The 24,006-nt window shown below is 35.3% G+C and overlaps 4 protein-coding genes and 1 long non-coding RNA gene across 5 annotated transcripts; 4 read left to right on the forward strand and 1 right to left on the reverse strand.

The window, feature by feature from the left end:
* Positions 1–2,531: 2,531 nt before the first annotated feature.
* On the forward strand, positions 2,532–6,194 carry LOC147569447 (sm-like protein LSM3B). The gene is made up of 3 exons (XM_086655940.1): positions 2,532–2,722; positions 4,348–4,443; positions 5,902–6,194. The coding sequence occupies exons 1-3, from the start codon at positions 2,606–2,608 to the stop codon at positions 5,980–5,982; spliced, it is 294 nt and encodes a 97-aa protein (XP_086512066.1). The 5' UTR covers positions 2,532–2,605; the 3' UTR covers positions 5,983–6,194.
* A 174-nt stretch (positions 6,195–6,368) lies between these two features.
* LOC147569448 (Plastid-lipid associated protein PAP / fibrillin family protein) lies at positions 6,369–9,153 on the forward strand. The gene is made up of 7 exons (XM_086655939.1): positions 6,369–7,127; positions 7,209–7,324; positions 7,420–7,542; positions 8,227–8,325; positions 8,423–8,467; positions 8,681–8,754; positions 8,927–9,153. The coding sequence occupies exons 1-7, from the start codon at positions 6,824–6,826 to the stop codon at positions 9,012–9,014; spliced, it is 849 nt and encodes a 282-aa protein (XP_086512065.1). The 5' UTR covers positions 6,369–6,823; the 3' UTR covers positions 9,015–9,153.
* A 224-nt stretch (positions 9,154–9,377) lies between these two features.
* Positions 9,378–11,932, reverse strand: LOC147569449 (cytochrome b-c1 complex subunit 6-1, mitochondrial-like). Its single transcript, XM_086655941.1, has 5 exons — positions 11,808–11,932; positions 10,728–10,782; positions 10,281–10,365; positions 9,776–9,865; positions 9,378–9,684 (listed from the first exon to the last, which is right to left on the reverse strand). Coding segments are annotated over exons 2-5 (210 nt in total). The 5' UTR covers positions 10,730–10,782; positions 11,808–11,932; the 3' UTR covers positions 9,378–9,651.
* Positions 11,933–12,345: 413 nt separating this feature from the next.
* LOC147569450 (uncharacterized) lies at positions 12,346–14,694 on the forward strand. The gene is made up of 4 exons (XR_015231268.1): positions 12,346–12,511; positions 12,583–12,641; positions 13,321–13,386; positions 14,450–14,694. It is a non-coding gene; the product is annotated as an uncharacterized LOC147569450 (long non-coding RNA).
* A 4,315-nt stretch (positions 14,695–19,009) lies between these two features.
* On the forward strand, positions 19,010–20,746 carry LOC147569451 (F-box family protein). Its single transcript, XM_086655942.1, has one exon. The coding sequence runs from the start codon at positions 19,284–19,286 to the stop codon at positions 20,394–20,396; it is 1,113 nt and encodes a 370-aa protein (XP_086512068.1). The 5' UTR covers positions 19,010–19,283; the 3' UTR covers positions 20,397–20,746.
* Positions 20,747–24,006: the final 3,260 nt, after the last annotated feature.

The following is a 24,006-nucleotide window of genomic DNA, read 5'->3' on the forward strand; positions in this document are numbered from 1 at the left end:
GTCTAAATTTGAAGTCATCAGTCTTACTACTCGTGTGAAATTTGAAATCCTTCCCCGACCTTTACGTGGAGTGGCTCAATACTTTTTTTTAAGTCTACGAAGTCCTGTGATTGGATTTCGATTAAAGTAACTTATCATCAAGATTTATCTCACTTAAGTTAAATAATAAATAAAGTAAGATTACAAATAGATGGATTTCCAAGTTCTTAAGATGGCCTTAAGTGCATAACCAATGTGGGGCGGGGTGGGGCTTGGTTCCAAATTCAAATTTGGGAGCCCCAACCAGACCCTTCCAACTCGGGAGCCCCGAGGTCGGGCTCCCGGTGGGGCTGGGGGGCCCATGCTCCCGAGCTCTCAAATGCGAGCCTGAGCTGGGGGGCTCCCAGCCCCTAAATATGATCATTGGTCTGTCCCAACGGTCATATTTGGGGTCCACTTTTTTATTTTTATTTATTTTAAACTGATTTTTTTAATATTTTTATTATGTTAAATACTTCGTTTTTAAATATTTTTCTCAAATTTTTCTTTGTGTTTATCTTTTTGAAAATCTCTCTCGAATAATATCACATTTTAATTCATAGTCGAAATATAATAATTAATAGTCGAAATCTAAAATCAAAATTTCGCACACGTACAATATTTTGATTTGGGAGTCCGATGTTGAAATTGAGAAAAATCCCGGAACTCCCAAAATTGGGAGCCCGAGCCCCACGTTGGTTTTGCCCTAAGGGTCTTCGTATGGTTTTTTTTTGTTCAAAACTTTGTATGGTCTTTAGATTCTAAAATGTTGTAATCGACAAATATAGTGCTCGTTCAATTCATGATGTATTGCACATTACTCTATATTCATAATGTATCAATGCCATTCAAATGTGAGGATTCTTGGTTTGAAATCCAAAGCATGTGAATATATGTATTATTTACATATTAAACTAAGGAATATTGAAATTAGTATTTAACTAAAGAACATCGACATTAGTATATTTCAGTGAATCATAAACTTTCTTGTGAAATGATAGTATTACTTATCTCACATCTGTATCAATTCTAAAATTTATGATTTAAAGATTTAAAAAATTTATATCTCAATACGTGGCGTCGATAAATAATTAGGCAGTGAAATTAGACTGTTTAAAGTTGAGAAAACTTGTGAAAATGTGTACTTGTCATGGAATAGATGTGAAAATAACCCATAAAATAACTAACTGAAAAGTAAATAAATAAACCTTGTAAAATGCATAAAAGTATATGCAAATATAAGTCAGTTCCTTTTTACACGAAGAGTTTTATAATTAGTAAAAACCAATAGATAAAGCTGAATTTTAACTTTTAAAAATAAAAAAATTTGACATAACATTTGCCCACCAAAATGTTTCTTTTAAAAGAAATATTCATTTCATCAATGATGGAGTAAAATCCAAACAACTTACATGACTTTGATTACTTCATTTGGATACAAAAATAAATAACATCATGATGATCTGAGATAACACTTTTACTGTCATAATTACACATACCAGGACCTTTAAAGGTCATAGCAAAACTCTAAAAGGCTATACCAAGATCCTTAACGGTCATTACAAAGACCTAGAGAAGATCTATACTTCATTCATACCATATAATCACAAACTTTTTACATATGAGTAATGAAGGCCACCCTTATGAATCGAATCCATGATCTCTTGGATTTCAGAGTGCTGCACATCTAACATAATAAATAGTGGAGAAGTTGGAGAATTGACGAGTCTGTGGATTGAGGTTGTTGATCGGAGATGAGATTTTCTTCTTAATGTCAGCTATGCTTTGAGTCTTTCTTGATGTCGAGTGTGAGCGAAAGAATCGTCATTACACACTAACAAACTGCAATATCTCTTTCTTCATAATGAAACGACTTCATCCTCCCTCTAATCTTCCACCTTTGTTACTCCAAATTGCCAAGGAAATAAATAAAAACTAAAACAAACAACATCCATTCGAAAAGGAAATACTGGCAAAGAGAATCCTTCCTTTACAAACTGATTTTGTAAAACTTTTATACACAAGTACAACAAAGAGCCCAAGTCCCTCTATTGATAATTCTGACATAAACAACACACAAAACATATCGACTATCACGGTTACCTACTTAGTGAAGAATCACACACAACACGTCAAGGTGAACGTTTATATTGTGTGACCTCTGATCCAATAATAAAAAGAAATCATTTTTCTGATTCGAAATTTAAAAGAAAATGATTCTTATCCACTTCTTCGTTTATATGAATCCACACAAATCATATTTGTGAATGTTTATTTTTGTACCGACTCGTGTGAAGGAATGACTGATTCAGGTCGAGTCTTCAACAAAAAGAAAAAAAAAGAGTTAGGTCCATTTGGCTCAGGCGAATCAGATTAGACGAGACGATAAAAGAAAAAACTATTACCTAAGAAACGCGAGAGGCCCTACTTATGGTCCATGGGCTACTTTACTGGGCTTGATTAGTTGGACTTTAAACTATAAACCCAAGAAATTAAGCCCAAGACCTCACCCGGGTGAACTTGCTTTGCCCTTTTTCTCCATTAAAACGTAGTCAATAGAACGGGCAACTGAAAAAGAAGGAAGAAAATGGCGAGCGAAGAAGAGAGCGCCGTGAAAGAGCCTCTCGATCTCATCAGACTCAGTCTCGACGAACGGATTTACGTTAAGCTCCGGTCAGATAGAGAGCTCAGAGGAAAACTACATGTAAGATTCTCCGTTTTCTCTCTCTCTAGTTTTGTTATTTAGTTGTTTTGGTGACTAGGGTTTTTCTGTTTCATTGATGACTGTGGTAAAGTAGATTTTTTTTTCTTATATTTTCCTAGGTTGAAACTAGGGTTTCTAAAAAATTAGGGTTTTTTTGGGTGTTATAGTGGTAGTACTGAGTCCCATGAGAGTGTTAGAATGTCAAAGTTTTAAACTTTTTTGAAGTAAGATGTCGTCGGGAAATGTGGAAAGGTTGATTAGAGATGATTGTGGAGCTAAATAGTAATTAAGGTGGATCTTTTCATCTAGGTAATAAGAAAAACTTGGATTTTAATTTGTTTAGAAAAGAAAATATGGTTTCTGCTAAACTTAAAGCTTGAAAACTGAAATACAATAGGGCATGAAATCTCCAAGATACCTATTAGTCTATGACTCTATTGGTTCTTTTTTCCTTTTCAGTAAACATATATTTTTCAGTTTTGTTGTTCGAGAAATTATCTGTAGTAGAAAAATCTCTTATCTCTACCTATGATGTAGTTAAAGAACTTCGAAAGAGTTTACGTATTAAGGGATAAATTCTAGTCCTTGACAAATGTGGGGCCTCTGTGGCTCTGTCCATAGTGATGTTTTTTGTTTGATATCTAAATGGGAGCTTGATATATCATTAGCATTTAATATATTCGTATCCCGTTATCTAGTTAGTGTTTCCCTCCTTTTTTCCTTGAAGGATGTAGAGATATGTTCTTTACGTTCATAACTTCAGCATTTTGTTCATGATGTAAAAACTCATAGGGGAAGCTTCAATGAAGGCTTACTAGCCTTTAAATAAAGATAAAATGCCATTGTAATTCTCTAAATTCGTAGTTAAATCCATAATTTTCTCATGAACTTAATAAATAAAATAAAGAAATTCAAAATTATATAGTTTCACTGTAGGACTCCCCTCAAGGGAACCTGATTAACACCGGTTCAAGTTGGGGAATAAAAGTTAGAGAAAACATGCACAATGAGCATGAGGACCAAATGGAAACTGACATCTAAATGTAAAGCAACTCGGCAGCTTAAAGACAACAGATAACCTTCATAACGAAAATAACAAAGTGGAATGAGACTACTAATGTATTATGTCTCAGCGCAATATCGCTACTTGTGTAGATTAAACAACACCATCTGAAATTTACGTTTCCGAGTTCTGTCAGAACAAATGGTTGAATTTCCTGATGTTGAAAATTGAGGTTTGAGAATTGAGTGATTGTCAGAACTCAGAATCTCCGAAGATTCAACAAATGTAGGTAAAAGACAGTTTTGATTCATAACACATAAAATTTTAGGCTAAGCTCTGAACAGCTAGAGCAATCCATTGTTGTAGACGTGTAGGTGTGTTGCAGGTAGGTAAAAGGGAACTGATTTCTGGAAGATCTTCCTTTTTCCTTTACAAAATGGTTTGTCAAAAATTTTTTCCTGAATCCTGAATGGGGTAGTCTCTATTTGTTGAGTCCATTTTGAGAAGTTATTTTCTAGTTGGATTTACTTTATTTAGCTGTTTACCCCCTAGCATTCTTCTTGGAGGTGCTAACACTTTTATCTAAATGCTCTTCGTGCTGGGGTATGTTTGTTATTTCTAGGCTTATGACCAGCATTTGAATATGATACTCGGGGATGTTGAAGAAATCATTACGACGATTGAAATTGATGATGAAACTTACGAGGAAATTGTCCGGGTAAGCAGTATTAGACATTATTTACATTCGTTTTTTCTATTTGGAAGATCTAACATATTCATGGTTCAGTATGAACTTGTAAAAAAAAAAGATAACTGTTTTTTGAAACTGCGACTTAATATATTATTCAGAAAAATGAGAATTTACAAATGGACAATGTCCGAGGGAATTAAATTGTTGCAAACATAGGCTCCCAACTATAAATGAAATCTACACAAGACATCTCACCCCCACGTCTTACCCCTACTCCAATAGTATATGGTTCTCTTGGTGGAGAAGATCAAGATGACAGTAGAGTGATCTATTGGTTTTTCCATAAAAGTAGCTTTGTTCCTGCCTTCCCAAATACACCATATGGTTGCATGCGGATAAGATCACGCAGCTGCCTACCTCTCTTTGGTGTTCTTGATTTTCGTCCATTAGCACAAAGCGATATAGCCTGGCACACACCACACACAATTCATGCTCTTCAAAAAGAGGCCCTACCTTGAAGGCCTCCTTGTAATGAATAAGAAGATGAGAAAAAGATTCGAGGTCGCATTTACATAAGGTGCATCGGTTAGCAAAAGTGAAACCTCTCTTACTATGCTTTTCACTTCTTTCTTGTAAGCTATTAACTTCATATGCACCTTACTTTCATTCACTTAAAACACAAGGTTGCGGAACCTATTTAGCATTTCGTACCTGGGCTTTCTTCTTAGTAATTTGAAATCGTTCTTACTGGCGTGTCTTTTGGTCATTGTTTTTATTACTTAAACTCTCTCAATCTAGTAGCACCGATTCGTGATTTTGTTTCTGATCTGTTTTGAAAGTACTTCCGACGTCATTATTCCTCAACTCATTCTTTAAACATCTTATATCTTGATTACTCAATTGGGTGGCTTTACAATCAAAACTTAGGTGTCCATAGAGAAAGGTGGTTGTTAGCAAATTTATTCATATATTCGTATCCCTATTTTCCTCGTCGAAAGAAATCATCCTTGAGTTTAGAGCAACACAAGTTACAGTTTTAATGCAGTTTTGAGCATTGAAGTTTGTAATCCAGTTGTCTCCCTTTGAGGACATTCTAAAACCCTAAACCGCAAAAGAGGGTGACATCATGAAATGGTTACTGCATCTGTCATTGTAAGATCCTTATTATATGCTTGTTCCGGATAAACTTCTGCAACCCTAAACCACGAAACAGGGTAAAATCATGAAATGGTTAATGCATCTGTCATTGTAAGATCCCTATTATATGCTTGTTCAAATAGACTTTTGCAACCCGTTCGATCATACAATTTGGAGTTGAAACTTCTTCCAACTTCAACTGTGAATATCAGAGTAAAATATTACAATTTGGTAGAGGATAGATATGTGCATAAAGATAATATTTTTTTGACTCTATCTTCGATGTTGCTTCCATGTCTTTTATGTTGGACTGCGTTTCTTATATCCCCGTTCTTTTTATGGTTTCAGACGACAAAGCGCACTGTTCCATTTCTCTTTGTTCGAGGAGATGGAGTAATTTTAGTTTCACCGCCGTTAAGGACAGCTTGATGCTTAAATGAAAAAGAAGATTGAGCAATGGTGGAGTTCTCATGGGAGTTTTAATCTTTCATTCCCCAAAACAGATACTAATAGTAGAACTAGTTTTGTATTAAACCTGCAAAAAAGTTGTTGACTTGTACAAGCTTAGGCTGAATTCTTGTTTTCATTCAGACCTTTCACTTCAATTGCTAGAAACAAATTACTATCTTTTCTTCTTCAAACTCTATTTCGATATAACTTTGCCCCGACTGTACTTCCATTTATAGGTTCCATGGCCTATGGTTACATTATTGTACTGAAATTTTGTTGAAGTTTTCGCTAATTTGTTTAGACTGGCATTACTCATTTTATGGCCATTTCATTTATACAACCCCTTTGGAGTATTGGTCCTAAAGTGCGCCATCTGCCATATATGGGTTGAGAGAGAGGTTTGAGGCTTATAAAAGAACCAAACCTTTCACATCAAGGTCAAAAGGAGGGGCATGACCACAGCATGCCCATGGGCTAGGCTGTCGTGAGGCCTTCATGGTCTACCAACAGCATGACGGAGTCCGCTTGTGCCAAGCGACACACACCATGGGCCGCAAAACGGGTCATGACCCCATATTTGGGGAATTCTAGATCCACTTGACTAACCAAATACATTGAGAGCTCAAACAAAACCCAACCACATATCATCTAGACCTATCACAAGCATACCAACCCTATGTCAAATTTAAGTAAGATTTCAGTTGTCACTGGTTTTCTATATCTATCAGAAAATAGAAAGAAAAGAAGTAGTGGTCTTGCATATTTCTTATGGTCTATCTACTGAAAAAGTGGGTATACCTTTCTCTCACTAACTTGATTCATGGCTACTGAGATCACTCTAAGTAGACCAATCCAACCTTTCCATTTTATTCTGTCTAAACCCAAAATTACAAACATTTTAACATCTCAAAGAGCATTAATCTTACCCAGACATTCAAAGTTCAAAACTTGTAGATTAGGAGACTATGATTTTGGATTCAAATCCTTTTCCGCCATTAAAGCTGCTTCTTTTGAAGGGATAAGAAGCACAGCTGGTTCAGTTAGTAAAGAGAACCAAAGGGTAGCATCTGGGGATGAGAAATCAATTTCCCAGATTAAATCTAGTCTCTATCAAGCTTTACAAGGTATACCCATTTTGATTCATAAGCTTCTCATCTCTCCCTCTCTCTCTCTCTCTCTCTTTCTAACTATGAGCATTTGTAAAGGGATTAACAGAGCCATATTTGGAGCTACCTCAGAGAAAAGGTCTGAAATTGAAAGTCTAGTGAAGCAATTAGAGATTTTGAATCCAACTCCTGAACCTACACAAAATCTAGAAAAGGTAAAAATCAATAATAAGATTCTTCATTGTTTATGTATGAGTTATAGTTATGAAATTGAACTAGTTTGGTTTGTCATTTTTATGTAATTTTCAAGGTGGGTGGCGTCTGGAAGCTTATTTACAGTACAATTTCAATCCTGGGTTCCAAAAGAACTAAGCTTGGGTTGAGAGATTTCATCACCTTAGGGGATTTCCTACAAATCATTAATGTCGCAGAGGTATGAATTCTTGTTTCTTAAGATACTATTGGAGCCCATTACGCCTGACTCTCCCCCAAAACTGGCTCGAGAGGAAACGACTGTCGCGGGCTTTTATACGGCCGTAAGCCCGTGTGATGTCAGATTATGTTAATACCCAGACGAACTTCAGGAATGGAGTCACTCGACACTTCCCTCATGCAGGGCTAGAGGTTATGACGTCTCGACCTATCTTTGACACACTAAATAGTAAATAGTATGTTAGATTTCATAGGGCCTAAATTTACTTTGAGAACAATCGTCCAAAGAAATGATTGCGCAAGACTTATCTGCTTTAGAGATTCTAAGGCCTTGGTAAGGTGGGATAATGCTAACAGCCCTTCAATGTCGGGGATTGGAGTCACTTGGCTATCCTCCTCGAATCATGAGTAGGATTTCGAGGTATTTACTCATCCCTGGTAGACCAACTTCGGTACGATGTTGGACCTCACTAGGCTCGTCTCGCTTTGGGTGCCTAGCTTCCTAACGGTTAGCCAGAGGCTTATCTGCTTTCGAAATTCTAACACCTAGGTGACGTGGGACAATGCTAAAAGTTTTACACTTCTGAATCCTCCAATTTTTCTTCTTCCTTTTTGTTTTTACTTTCGATCTTAGGCTATTTTCATCTTCTTTTGCCTGAGCTTTTGTTGATAGGACTAATTGCAGGGGAAGGCCATTAATGTGATCAAGTTTAATGCCAGGGGAATGAAAATGTTAAATGGAGAACTAACAATTGAGGCCTCTTTCAAGATTGCATCTGAATCAGTTTAGTGATCATTTTTACCCTTTCGCAAAAGCTTCTGAAATTTCTTTATCTGCTAGATAATCAAACTCTATCCAAATTTTCATCTAAATTTTGCAGAGAGTTGATATTAAATACGAAAATTCAACGATCACTCCTGACCAGGTATTATTCTTTTTTCTCTTGGTTTCGAACTTATGGGTGGTACCCTTCAAGAGGGGCTTAACAGTTACAGTTTTTTTAGACTAATTGCCTGAGCTAAATCTGTTCATTAGAGCAGCTTATATAAACCAGACCCCCTCTGTGACTACATTTGTGGTTGCCTGGTCCGGACCCTGATTGAATTCTATCACTAAGTGTTTGATTTTGATAAAACAGTTGATGAATCTATTCCAAAAGAACTACAATCTTCTACTCAGTATTTTCAACCCGGATGGATGGCTCGATATCTCGTATCCTTTTCTGCAACTTTTTTTTTTGTTCATATCTTCCAGTTTTTTGCAACTCTTTCTGTGTTCATTTCCTGCAGTTTCTATCAATTACTCAGGATTATATATATTTTCCATTCTCTACAGTTTTTTAAGAAGTCAAAGTTTTTTGTTCTTTAATTCAAGGTGTTGTTAGATATGTTGATGAAACAATGAGGATTGGAAGAGATGATAAAGGCAACATCTTCATATTAGAAAGATCTTCATCAGACGCAATCATCTAGTAAACCACAAAATACTGATTCCATAAATGCAATTCTTTTTCTTGTGAATAATTTAAGATTCTTGTTTTCTTCACATACACATGGTTATAAGCTCTCTGTATCAATCCTTTTCTTGTTTTATTCACATGCACATGGTTATGAGCTCTCTGTATCAATCAATGATTTAGGGTTTAGAGATATACAAGCAAGTTTAAGACAACCGATTAAGAAATGGTTCTTTTCCCTTTTCTAGCACCGGGTGGAGTTCGCAAATATGATATTTGACCTAAAAGCTTTTAAAATTCACATTTGCCCAAAATTGCCTGAAGGTAAAAAAGAATAATGTTTATAAAGCAAAAGCAAATATAAAAAGGAAACATAAAATTGTGAAGGTAAAAACACACTGAAATTAGTTTTTAATCATTTCCAAACAGCAATATCAATCGAATTCAGATTCCTGCATTTTACATGCAGGAAGCAAGGTACAAAAAAAACGGGTAAACACCGAATCTGTTTATATTATTTCAACTCAAATTTACCTCCATCTCTCAAACTAACAATTAACCAAGATGCACTGAAGGAACAAAATAGTGTGTTCTGAAGAAGTTATTAGAGATCGACAAAGAGAAGAGACGAAAATTGAACGAATCTTTACTCCTTACTTCAGTTTCACGAAGAGCTTTGGTGCAACCTGATTCAAAAAAGACAGTTTCAGGAAAAAGAAGACAGACAAAATTCCATTACAAGTCAAATCGATCTAACGAATAGGACTTAGAACTTACGCATTTGTCAACACAAGACCAGTAGTCGAAGTACTGTCCTGTGCAGTGTTTGCTCCCACTTTCGTCACCTTGGATCCTCTTCACACATGCCTGTCATTACAAAAACAGAGCTTCAAAAATCCAGTCATAAATAAAATGACTAGAGTTCAAATTTATCAAAATTCTTGTTTCTTTTTAGGAATCACAGCTCTGATTATAGAATGTTCGCTGAAACTTAAAGCGGGTTCATTGCTATCTGCTGACATGGAGGGAAGTGAAAGGTAAATGGTGTAATCAGGATCTCTTCTTAGTATACTATCGCTGGTTGTGTTCAATAACTCGAGTGTTGCTGATAAAAAGAAAGATCCCATACAATCACAAACGTATTCTTATTATCAGACCTATTGGCCTCATATGGGCAGTGGACTTCATATCAAACAACATAAGCTACTTAAACCTTGTTAGCATGCGCCACTAACATACATTGCTTAGGCTCAAGACATATAGATTACACTGCTGCATTTACCTGATATTCAATCAAAGGTTTCACACATTTTGGTTTGCAAGACTCCTCAAAGTATTGTTTCTGATCAACGGGTTCCTCGTCCGACCTAAATTGGGCAAAGAAAATTAAGGGATTTCAAAAACAAATGACGTCTCTCAACAAGAATCATATAAAGATGAAGAAGCAAAATTATATCCTAGTGTATCATGTGCAATGTTAGGTGTAGAATCAGAATCGACTGACCAGAAGAATAAACTTATGAAACAAATTTAAAGAACATACTATGGCGAGTCGCCATGTCAGGGACCCGCCTAGCATTACCCTTAGACGAGGCGTTTTTCTCTTATAAACGGGTTGTGAGTCATGATATCTAAATGGGTTAGGTGGCCATTCTCAGACGACCACAACCCATTGTTAGATACTAACTGTATCAGAAATTCAGAATATGAAATAGAATACATCACTGACATTTTGAATGAAGATGGGATAACAACAGCTAGATCAAAATTGTTACTGGTTCTACCTGCATAAAGAAAAACATTACCACCCAAACATTGTCAATGGCAAAAGCATATTTAGAACAGGTCATATAAGTCACTACAAAGAGTTGATAAGATTAAATTTTCCTGTTGTTAAACTGGTCAAGGTTCGTGAGAAGAACGATTTTTAATTTATGCAAGTTTCCAAACGACCAAACTGATATATGCATAACCATAAGTGGTGTTTCCTTTTCTTCTATTTATGTAAAACTGACTCGTCTAACTTGTCTATATCTGAATCGACTTAACCAAATAGACCCAAAATGGAGCCAAATCAGTCACCCAGAGTAGTTAATCATCATGAGTCCGACAAAAACAGAACGTCTAAAATCTGGCAGAGGCAATTCAGGCTTTGAATTAGATTACATATACGACTCCGGAAGAAAAACACTATCTTAGTCGATCACATGACTTCACTGGTATCAGGTTGAAGCTAATGTACAAGAATTACTGGATCAAACGAGAAAGAACCTAATCAATTTTCACATTTTCAGGTATACATCCATTTTTACACATCATAGGTAGGGCTAGTTATCATCTTTCAACAAATTTACAAATATCTACAGGTAACTATTGATCGAATCATGTAAACATAGAAACCTAATAACATATAAAATTCATCATTTTTTAGGGTTTCACGAATTAAGCCACTAAAATCATCTATCTTAGATTAAATAAATTTCACAAACAGATCAGAGATGATATTGAATAAGTCAAAAATCAATCAAACAATTCGTTTCAATTTAAGAAATTATACTAGAAATGCATCTAGAACCAAAAGCAACAATTTCCAAAACCCTAATATCAAGCTGAAGAAACAGAGTCCATTTAATAAGATGGATCCACATTTTTAGTGGTCAGAACTTCCAGTTCTTCGTATTAGCGAGTGAAATGAAATAGATTCTCAAAAGAAAATCAAAGTTAGAAAGAAGCAGAAAGATAATCTTACTAGGAGGTTGTTACGATCTAGATCAGAGTTTAAGAGAGAGAGAGAGAAAGGAACTCATACCTTGTCGCGTGAAAGAGAAGAAGCTAATCAGGTTTTCCTCCGAATCCGGATACCTTATATAAAACTTTGAGATGTGGGAGAACAGAACCAGTTTGGCATAATCGGTTCCACAGAAGAAAAAAAAAAAGGCACCCAAATTGGTTCTAGTCAAGAAACAGAACCGGAATATATTGTTTTTGTGTTAGTTCGGTTCGTGGTCGTTCAAACACCCGTTCACACTTCTAAAACTATTGGAAGGACCATTGAATGAAATTTCAGTTTCGGTGAAAATTTCGATTTCGGTAAAAAAATTGAAACGTTTTGTGGAAATATTTCGGTGACTGTGGAAATTTTTACAATATACGGAAACAATTGAAGTATCCGTTATAATTGATGTAACATCCCGTGTTTTAAAAGGTTGGTTTAGGGGCTATTTAACATTTGGGTCAAGTCAAATCAGGGGCTAAATTAGCAAAGAGGACAATTTAGGGGTTATTTTGCAATCCAGCCAAATTCAGGGACCAAACAGGAATTTCGTGAAACTTCTTAAAAGAAAGAAAAATCAGAACTTCTTTCTCTCTCTGATCGACTTTTCAGCAAGGCTAGGGTTTGGAGGAAGCAAAATTTGATCAAGAGAGGAGTTGGGATGATTTCAAAGGGGAATACTTGATTTTATCGAATTCAAGCATGAAGAGATGATTTAAGCATGGTTACATGGAATTTGGGTAAGAGATTTACTGTTTCTCTCTCTAGAACTCATTGTTTCTATGGTTTGAGTTTCAATTCGAATTTGTAGGAAATTTGGAAGGAATTGATGAAGATAGGAAGTAAACCAAAGACAACCTAGGGTTCAAGGTAACAAACCAATGAATTATATGTTTTGATGTAAATATTCTTAATTCTAGGGTTTAAGGTTTATGGAATTTGGGGATTTTGATGATTCATGTTGTTTTAGGGTTTATCTAGTTGAGAATTATACAATTTTGATATAAAAGAAACTTTAGAGAGATTATGTGATATAGGTTATCGATCGAACGACAACTCGAGGGACTGAATTAAACCTACTGTCCGAGCCAATCTGGGATTGATATGTTGCTCGTACGTACTTTCATAAAACACGAAAGTCGTATCTTAGGTTGTTAGCTTTCCGAAAAGGTATGGTACAAGTCATTTCGATATCGGACGAAAGAATTATGACTGTTTTATCGAACAGTGCGCAGTTAGGAAAAATTCTGCTTTGTTGTTCGTATTTTTGCAAACTTCAAAGGCGATTCACTTGGATTTTGGGGAATACATCTAATGACTAAATGTTAAGGTTATAAGTCAGTTCAAACAGTGATTGATCGACCCCGATTGGGCATGGTTATGAAGTTAGACGATGGATCGATATTCGGTTATAGTTGAAGTCTTCGTGAGTTAGCGGTTTTGCTATTGTTTTAAAGATTTCATCGTTTTCTTTTAATTATTGTTTTTGTCGTATGAAGGTTCTTATCGAAGAACCTAATGTTTATCTCTTTTATTTATGGATTGGTAGAGGGGGGAGCCGGAGCTTATCGTTGACGATGATGCTACGGTTTCGGCGGAGCAGAAGTACCGCCAGGTAGGGGTTTTGAATCCATTTCTCAGCATGGTTTTATAGATAATGAATATGCTAGATTATACAGTTATATATGCGCCATTATAACTAGAGTTTAGGTAGCATGAAACTCGATTTATGTGATGAACTGAAATATGCTTGAAATGTTTTGATGCGATATGAGAAATGTTTTCGAACTGATTTTACGATGATTGTGAACTACTGGGATTTTCTTGTATGTACCCGACTGCGGATTATGTCAACCTACGGGCACGTAGCCATTGAGGGTAGGATGACATGTGGACACGGTTGTGATCCGTGTGAGACCGGTGAGGTGGACGACACTAGTCATGAGACCTGTGGGAGTAGAGTGCTTCACTTGCTGGCCATTGGTGCTCATGCCTCCAGTTCGAGGCTCAGGGCCGTACACCCTGACCGCTCGCCTGGGAGGTGACATTGATTGGGATTCCTCTGCTTTGTGGCGATATGACTCTTGGTTGTTCCACTTCCGTGTTTGATAAGATAATGAATCGAATGTAATATGGTTTTGATATACGAAAGTAAATGGATTTTGAAAGATTGCATTAGATGCATGACAGGGTACCGAAGAGAGTAAGGTTCAGGTCCTACCATGGGTATTGGGGGACGGCTCTATTACTCGAACTCGGTGATCTAAAACGTATTTAGATACTTAAGGTATATATGTATCATGAGGTAAACTCTTCAATGATTGCGGAGTCCCTTAGTGGGAGAGAGGCTTACCGGCTAGGGGTAAGTTTCTTTCTCGAGGAGACGTAGTGCATTAGCTAGTGCCATAAATGGGCTGGTACTATCTAACGCACTCTAGGTTCTCCTGAGGTACTCTCCTCTTATTGGGAGCGCACCATGGGTGGGCAGCTAATCACTGCTATTGCTTGCTAGATTAAGGAAAATGGTTTTGTATATAGTATATACGGTAACTGGTTTGATAACTCGCTTTGTCATGATGTTTACAACTTATTAAAGGAAATTTTGAAAACGTGATGGGTATTGGATTGGTCTTCTACCAGAATAACTCGTGTCGGTGAGTATTCTGACCCCCTACCAGTTGTTAGTGTGCAGGTTCTTTGTCGTAGCCTCGAGGCGGAGTTGTATTCCAGCCGGTGATCTTGTCTGACGAGGCTAGTGGAGTTATGTCGTTCTATATGGTTTTTCGTTATTTTCAAGTTATGTATTTATTGCAGAAACCAAACTCTAATATGTATATACGTAACACTTAGAGTTGTTTATAGATTGTATCGATGTTTATGAGGCGTTTGTATTTTTGTGATTCGGGTTTCGACCCGAAACTGAGTTGAGTTTGTTTAGCTTCCGCTTTAGTTTATTCTTGTGTATGCGAATGTATGGTTTGCATGACAGGTTTTACAGGTGCGACCGGTTCGATTTACAGAGGAGACTCTGCCGGATTTTTGTCTCGTCTGTGAATTGCCGGGGCGTGGTCGTGTCTATTTTGGGGCACGGGGCGTCACAATTGAATTATTTATTGAAAATAGATTTGCAAAAAACATTTTTATAAATAACACCTAAAAAAATTATTTGCAGATATAGTGAGAAATTGGGAGGCGTGGATATCGTGAAATATCTGATGTCCTCCCTAACCCTTGTATAGTTATTTTCTTCGTTTATTATTAATTCAAATTTTCAAAAAAATAACACCCAAAAAGATAATAATACTAAAATTAACAAATAACACTCAAAAGAATTATTTGTTACAAATAACACCCAAAAGATAACAATGTTGTTTGGATTCTTTAACGTTAATTTGAGAAAATATACTCCGGTGATATGTCGCCACATCGGCGGAGGGCTGGGGGAGAGACCAAAATGGAGGGATGAATATAACTTTTCTAGTGTTATTGTGGGAGTTAATAAGAGGACTAATTTGTTAATTTTAACGTTAATTTACAATTTTTAGTTATGGGGTTAACTTTAACAAAAGCAAATTTATAGGGGCAATGATTAATAACCCTTAAGAAACCTAATAACAACATAGCCACAAATAGCAACCGACATCTTCTTCTTCTTTTTTTTCTCTCTCTCTAGGGTTTGTTCTTGATTTTAAGAAGAAATGAAGAATTTGATAAATACTTGGGAGCAATCAATGGAGATATATACTGAAAAAAATGAAGAAGATAGATATGAAGGTAAGTATGTTTTGATTTTTCGGTTCTATAGTTAGTGTTTCTGTAGATTCATCGATTTTTTCCAGATTTGGATACTACAGTTCGAAATTTCGCATTATTTTTGCCGAAATCATGCACGAAATTTCTATAAGTGATGTTTCATTTCCCTAGTTTAAAAAACCGAAATATTCTGGTCTTTTCGACTGAAATATTTCGATTTTTCATTCCTTGGGAAGGACTCACAGACCATCCCTAAATTGACCCTATCAATGAGTGATCTGTTATTGCGCACATATATTTGGTTTACCCAATCACTTGTAAGCCTCAGGTGCCTATGAACTCAAATTCGATGGATTATAAAGATTGCAGATATAATATACTTGGTAATGAAAATTCTTTCAGTGACAGATTATTTCTGTAACTCGATGGTGTAGTATGACTTTTACGGTCTATAATTCAAATGATTCGGGTTACCAGTAAGGACTTGTTTTCAAATATGAATAACTTCAGATGAATATCCAAATCATAAAAATGACTATGTCTAATGTAAATAACATCAGATGAATATCCTCATCATAACAGTGATTATGTCCAATTCAAATTTCATAGCGGCTGAAGACTTTAGTTGATTACTAACTTCAAATGTTAAATCATTTCGAACAATTACGAAAATCATAATAAAAATTATTCTTATCGGTCCAGCTAAAAGTACTTTCTTTTTAGCAGATATGAGTATGGTTCTTAAAGAGGGCCACAAAACTCCTCCGACCAAATTATGCTAAATGGAAAACAACACAATTGAAATACATTGATGTTTTTTTTCTCATTGTCCCAATTAACTGAATCAAACGAACTCAAAGCAGCCATTTTAGTGAGTCATGGTATTATGAAATAGGACTCTTACAACTAAATTCCCATGTCAAATTTCTTATTTGACTTAGAAATAGAACACACTATCTAAGATATTGATCACTTGAACTGGTTTATTTCAAAACTGGTTAGCTTGAATTCCTACTAACTCTTGAATCAAACTTGGGATGTTATCAAATTCTCAGAGTTTAAGCAGTACCCAGTTTACAAAAAACACACAAGAGCCCTCTATATTAGAAGAACTTCATTTATGCCGAGAACAAGCACAATTTTCTTTTTACCTCTTTTGCAATACAAGGTTGAACCACAGACTCCTCTGGCCAATTTGTTTTTCATTTGAATTTGTCAACGGGTTAATGTGCCCGACACTTACAATAAATAAACGGGTTGGAGGTCCCGACCCTAAATAAAAGTAATGGAAACAATACTAACAACTGCAAAAAACAAGCAAAGGAAATAAAGTATGTCCTAACTCTCACGGTAATATATCATGTTTTTTATTCTAATTATACCATTTTTATCTTCCAAAGCAATCTTTAATAAGTCAGCAGGTAACATGCTACCCTCCATCTCCTGATACCCCATGGTAGGCTTTAACTTGGTTTAGGCCCGCCTGACAACCAAAAAATATTTCTCATTTCAACAAATACAATGTGTCAGGATCTATACTTTGGTAGACTGGTACATATAACTCCAATGTTGAAGTTATATAGCGTCACATGAAAAAAATTATTTTGACGAAAATGACTATTTTTTTAGTCTTCTCTAGGTATTTTCGTAATTTGCAACAACTTGTAAAAGGAATGCAACATCTTGCAAGTAGGGTCAGTCTAGGCCTAAAACCACCAGAACAGTGGCTTTGGGCCCAAACTTTTTATAGTGTCAAGGCCCCCAAAGTTTAGAAGTTTATATGTAAAAGGAAATGCGAAGTTATTACATAAAGTAATTTTCGCCTAGTTGGTGAAACACAATTATACCACCCCAAAGGTCTCAAGTTCAAGCCACTTGATATACATTTATCTACTTCACAAAATTCTTTTAATCTATTATTAAATTTCAAAATTAAATTTATTTTTGTTAAAGTAGTTTTTGTTGTCCCAAAGAATATATATGAAGTTATTGTCTCTAAATAGAGATAGACAGAGGGAGTGGAGATCTGCAACTCGGGTAGCAAATCTTTCATATCAAAGAAGAACGAGAAAATCGAAAGCTTGCCATGTTAACACATTGTTTTTTTCAAAAAATGTAATGGCACTCAAATTTGAGTTCAAGTTGTTGGTTATAATATCCCGTCTCTCTTTTATATAATGACAAATGCTAAAGGAAGCTGCATGCTTCATAAAGCTATTTGCTAGACACAACCATTTATTTTTTTTATTAAATTGCTAAACAACACCAAAGATCAATTTATTGGTTTTATCTAGCAAATAATTTTTTGAATCTTAGATTTCTAAATACAACTATGTTTTAACTTCCCCAAATTATTTACTAGACACAATTTTTTCTTTTATTAACTTATTAAACAAAAATAAAATCGGTTGTATTAGTGTTATCTAATATTTAAAAAAAAAAAAAAAAATACTTAAACGTGTTATAGGTTTTAAAAAAATGTACATTATTTTTATGTAGTATGATTTTATGTAATATGATTTTATGAAATATACATTATTAAGGTTTAAACTAAGCTTAAAAATATACATAGTGATTTTATGTAGTATGATTTTTACAGCATGGAATGCTTTGATTGAAATATAATATTTTTTAGTTATTTGTTTATATTTGGTTAACCTTTTAGTTTAATGTTCGAATAAATTTTATTTATGAATAACTAATTATGGTAATAGAAATTTGAATTTTGAGAAAAAATTCGATTATATTTTATTTTATTTTTCTTTTAGTGTTGGATTTAGCAATTTAAGAAAAAATTCAATTAATTTTATTTTGTTATTTTGTGTAATAATTCTTTTAGAGTTGTGTATAGAATGGAGGAGAGATTCGGTTATACTTGATTTTTGGTATTGGTGTTGGTTAGCAATTTAGGACACAATTTTAGTTAGTTTTATTTAGTTATTTTTGTCTAATAGTTGTCCTTAGCAAAATTGAAGTTGCATATAGTAGCATCCTTTATAATTAATAACAAAGCAAAAAAGTTGTCATGTTTATTAATCTCTTGAAATAACAAGAGATATGTCTAAGATTCAAAATCATTGGGTCAATAGGTTTGGAACCCAAAGATAATATTAAATAGAAAATTAGTCTAATAGGAGCAATTTACACGTCTGGCCTCTATTTTATCTATTTCTTCCTAACCTATCATCAAGTTACCCTTGTTCCCTTTTAGAAAAAAAGAAGTTACTGTTTCAGTTTTTTTTTTTTTCCTGTAAAAATATGGATTACGATTTGCGTTAGTCGTTACATGACATTGATAGATCATGAAGATGTGATAAACACGACAAATGTATTAGTTAAACTATGAATGAAAGAGGTCTAAATCCCAACAGCATATTAAAGAGACCTAAAGTCCGACAATTTATTATTTATATCCTTAATAACCCAAATTCAATAACTATGAATTCCATTTTTTTTTAGTTTTTAGGATGACCCAAAGCAGGGCCATAATAACTACTTGGTCCCCATGAGGGCAATTTCGGAAAGAAAGGAGCCTTCCCCTTTCTCTTTACTCTTTCCCCCTTCCGTCATCACGGAGGAATTTCCTCATTCACCACGCAGACAACACCATTTCTCTTATCTCTCTCTCTCGGAAATCCAAACTAAACACCGAAATTAAAGAACTGGAATTTAGGGATTTCAGTTCCTCCCGGAAAACCAGCCCCATTTTTCGATTTCATTCTCTCTTGCCCGTTTTATCAGCTACTACTAGTATTAAAAATGGAAGATGGGTCATCTCTAATCCAACACCTACCTCAAGATACTCTTCATCAAATCTTCTCCTCTCTTTCTCTTCGTCAAATTGTAATCTGTCGTTCCCTCTCTAAATTTTTCAACCAAACCCTAACTTCATCTCATTTTCTTCACCTTCTTTCTCTAAAACCACCTCTTAATCTCATCGCCCTCCGCCCATCTCACCACCACCGCCACCACCACCATTCTTCTTCTTCCCCAGATCATCCTTACTTACACGTCTTCGATCCTGATCTATATCAATGGCTCAAATTCCCTTTCAATTTCTTACCTTTCAAATCCCCAATTCCTGTTGCTTCATCTCTTGGACTCGTTTACTTATGGGCTGACTCGCCCGATTTAAGTAAAGTACTTGTTCGTTGTAATCCATTGACTCGGAAATTTCAGGTATTACCACCACTTGGATCGGCCTGGTCAAGACATGGAACAGTACTGGTTGGTCCTGTTGGTAAAGTTTTGGTACTCTCTGAACTTGCTTGTCTTTACTTTTCTGGTTCTGGGTCTTGGTTAAAATTCTCATCAAATTTGATTTCAAAACCTAGAAGTCCAATTTTAGTTTCTGATTCACTATTTGCATTATGTGATATTGGGTCACCATGGAGAAGTCAATGGAAGTTATTTTCATGTTCCTTAACTCAACTTGAGAAATCTCAAGGTTGGAAAAGATTAGAAAAACATGAATGGGGTGATGTTTTTGATATATTAAGAAGACCTAGATTAATTCCTGGAACTGGTAGGAAAATTTTAATGGTGGGTGGATTAAAATCATCATTTTCATTGAATGCTTCGTGTTCGACGATATTGATATTGAGACTGGATTTGGATACATTAGAATGGGAGGAAGGTGGTAGAATGCCATTTGATATGTTTAGAAGCTTTCAAGAATCTAGTAAGTTTAAGGTGTTTGGAGGAGGTGATAGAGTGTGTTTCTCGGTTAAACGACTTGGTAGATTAGCAATGTGGGATTATTCGTCAAAGTCGGGAAAAGATGATTGGAGCTGGATTAATGGTGTTCCCGGAAATGGCGATGGATTATATCGAGGGTTTGAGTTTGAAGCTACACTTACTGCTACACCTTAATGATTGAGTCTGGTGGAGGAGAAAGAGTTTGTCTTTGGCCAAAAAACTTTGTATACTAGTAATGTGGGATTGTTCATCAAAGTCGACAAAAGATTATTGGAGATGGAAAGACAGTGTCAGAGTTCAAAGCTACACTTAGTGCTACACCTTAATGGATTTGAGTTCTTCGAAGAACTAGAACCTATCTGCAAATACTGGTACGTGATATTTAAGATTATTGCTCTAGTTTAAGAAATTCTCATGTTTTTAGTGAAATGCATTTGACACCTAAAAGTATAATATTTTCTGTATTTGAGCGAAAGTTTCATTTATGCGCAATTCTAGTGTTATTTGAATCGTTATCTTTGTCATTCCTTTTTATGCAATTGTTATCATTATTTACCATTACTAGAATATTTTGATGAAGTTCATGAGACCTTTTCTATGTGGGATTAGGATTTGCCAATTTGTTTAAGTTTGTGACGTTATCAACTTGATTTGAGCTATTCAACCTTTTGAGCACTTGCATTATATTATCTTGTGTTTATTATTGCTTATTCATTGAATACTTTTTCAACTTGACAATTTTGGTTCATCTCACCCTTCATTGTTAAATTTGGATCTTCATATGGCGAAAACTATAAAAGCCACAGTATGATGACTTAGGGTCAATTAGAAAGTCAAGGGGTAAATTTAGCTTTCTTCTGTTAGTAAAGCTTATTATATTGAGTTGAGGGGGATTTCTTCTTTAGTTCTTATCTCGGCTTCTCTTTTTTCCCCATGAACCTTAGTTACTCCAAGATCTTGAATGTTTTTTCATGACAACTATTTGTTGGGATGGTTGAAAGTACCTTGAATATTGGCCAATATCTAGCTTGAAAAGTGATCCGAGTAATTGTTCCGACCCGTTTATTTATGTTTATCATAGTAATATAAAGGGCGTTTATCGTAAGGAGAGTATTCTTGTTTTCTTGGTTTAAGTAGAGAGTCAAAGGGGGCAGAGTGCTAGGGTTTAGTGCGTTACATATATATTAAAATCTTTGCAATCTTGCTCTGCATACATAGTGAAATTCAATGTGGCATTATTAGTTGTGGAGTAGGTTGTACAATTGAACCACATAAGTCTCTTGCATTCAGTGTGATTGGTATGATTATTGTTTTTATGGTTCCCTAGATCTTCGTCATAACAAGGATATTATACGCGTGAGGATAAACTTCACATCTTGAACTAGTTTCTTTTGGAGAGAGACCAATGACAAATAACGACTATTTTGTTGCACTATAATTGCATTATTAAAATATCCGCAGCAAAGCCGACTATATAACAATCTCCGTCCTAATCCTCATTTTGTATTCTTCATCAAAAAAAAAAAAAAAAATCCTCATTTTGTATATGAACCTATTGTTCTCAAAATGTAGGAAGATATTGTTTTCGAGGTTGCCTTGTCATTTTGCTTTTCAGTATCCTATTTCGACATAGATTTTATGCAGTACTTAATATTCATCTAGCCTATCCAAGAAATTCCTTTGTGAGTAAAACGAATTTCAAGTCTTCGAATTATAGCATTAACATATTTACTTTGATGTATCTGTCATTCAACTAGATCATTTTATTCTCCGCATTAGATAAGTGTCATAGGGTAATATGGATAGCTTTGGGACATAAATTTTTTTTTCCAGGGAATAAAGACTTCGGGCAACATGATTCAACTTGAAAAACATCTTTATTTTGAGTCCAAAACTTGACTTCGTTATCTTTTGCCCCCTAGTCTTCATCTATTCATCTCTCCCTCCCTCCCACTCCCTCCCTCCCACTCCCTCCCTCCCTCTCTCTCCCTCTCTCTCTCTCTCTCCCTCTCCCTCTCCCTCCCTCGCTGCTCTCTCTTTCTCCCTCGGTGCTCTTTCTTTCTCTCACTGTCTCTCTCTTTCTCTCTCACTCCCTATCTCACAAACCCTAAATAATCTCAAGAACACTCGATTGTCATCATGATTCACTTAATACGTTGTGTTTTTTCGAGGGTATGATACTGATCTCGGTTGATTTTGCGTCGATTTCTCTGTTTTCTTTGTGAAGTTCACCAAATCTATATTTCAACTGTTTGATTTATGAAAACAAAGTCTGAGATGATTTTAGGGTTTCTCTATCTCAGCTTTTGCGTTGTTCTAGGATTTCAGTTTCTTATAGTGATTTGTTCTTTATGGCTTAGTTTGAAGGGGTAAAGTTAAAGTGATGTAGATTGTTGCGGAAGCGTAAAAGTAGAAGAATTCATTGATAAAACCTAGTTAGAAATAACAATAAACGAAGATAAACGGTAATAATTAAAGGAAGAAGATGCAATCAAGGAGGGTTTTGTATTTGATAATTCAATTCATCCTTAACAAGACAGACTAGAATTCTCTTATATAGAGATTATACTTTCCTAGTTAGACTCAAATAATGAAAGAAGATAACTACTAAGGATACTTTCCCTGATTGCTAGGACTCTTAAATATGGAAATCCTAAATACTAAAATCTGAAAACTACGCTAATGTAGTAACCCGACTGTTAGGCCCACTAATGATCTTACCGAGAGGCCCAATAGAAGATGGTCGCCATCAGAAAGAGTATGAAGTAAAACGATTTCTGGTTGTTGCATGAGGTGAGAAATCCATTGAGAAGATTTGGTAGTTTGATTGTAAAGATGGAATATGGTAAAGTTGCTTGTAGTTATTTAGTTAAGATAAATTCAGATGAATTTAACAATGGTGGTTCTTTAAGGAAAGATACTGTTTATTTATTTGTTTGGTGAAAGTGGCATCCGCCTAATATTTATTCAATATTAAAAAGACAAATGTTAGCTTTGTCTGTCGCTAACGGACTTACAATATAATTAGGAGGTTGAAACATCTCCTTTGATGAAGAATTTTCTGAAATAAAAGCATTCCTAGCTAGTAAGTGCGCCACTTTATTAGCTTCACGAGGACAATACATGAACATTTGTGGATCATTAAAAAGATATTGTTTATGAACCAATGAAGAGGAAGAGACATAGGCGGGACCCTAGTCGTGATCCAAAGTAGTGACGACATAAAGTTTTCTAGAAGAAAACGGTTAGCTTTAGAGAAAGAAAAGAGCTTGCTTGCTTTGCTAAATATGACACCAATCTTGCTGGGGTCTGAGTTAGAGAGAGAGAGAATGAGAAAGAACCAGAATAATGGATAACACTAATAGAGAGAGGATGATAACTAAAGAGAAAGAAAAAGAGATGAAGAGTAGGGGGTAAAAGATAACGAAACATTAAAAGGACTACATTCAACATTGACCTCATGGAAGAAAAAGTAATATGTTTTTTTCGTTTCACTGTAACTTCAAATATGACCCCCTACTTTGTGACCAGCTTTCTTTATGGCCCCCTATTTTTCATAAATTTAAATACGACTCCTTTTTTTAATGTAAATGTCATAAGTACCCTTTAGATATATGTTTTTTCAAAATAAAATTATTTCCAAAAAAGAAATTCCACTTCACTTACACATCACATCTCTTTCCACCTCACCGCTCTTTCTCCAACTCATTCCTCTCTCTCTCCAACTCACCTTCATCTTCTCCGACGAAGGTCGCCGTCGGAAAATTTTCCGGCCAGCGACCTA

Source organism: Eschscholzia californica, unplaced genomic scaffold (genome assembly GCF_041429995.1).
Source record: "Eschscholzia californica isolate CP2 unplaced genomic scaffold, dmEscCali1.0.p SCAF_1, whole genome shotgun sequence".
Classification (NCBI taxonomy): Eukaryota; Viridiplantae; Streptophyta; class Magnoliopsida; order Ranunculales; family Papaveraceae; genus Eschscholzia; species Eschscholzia californica.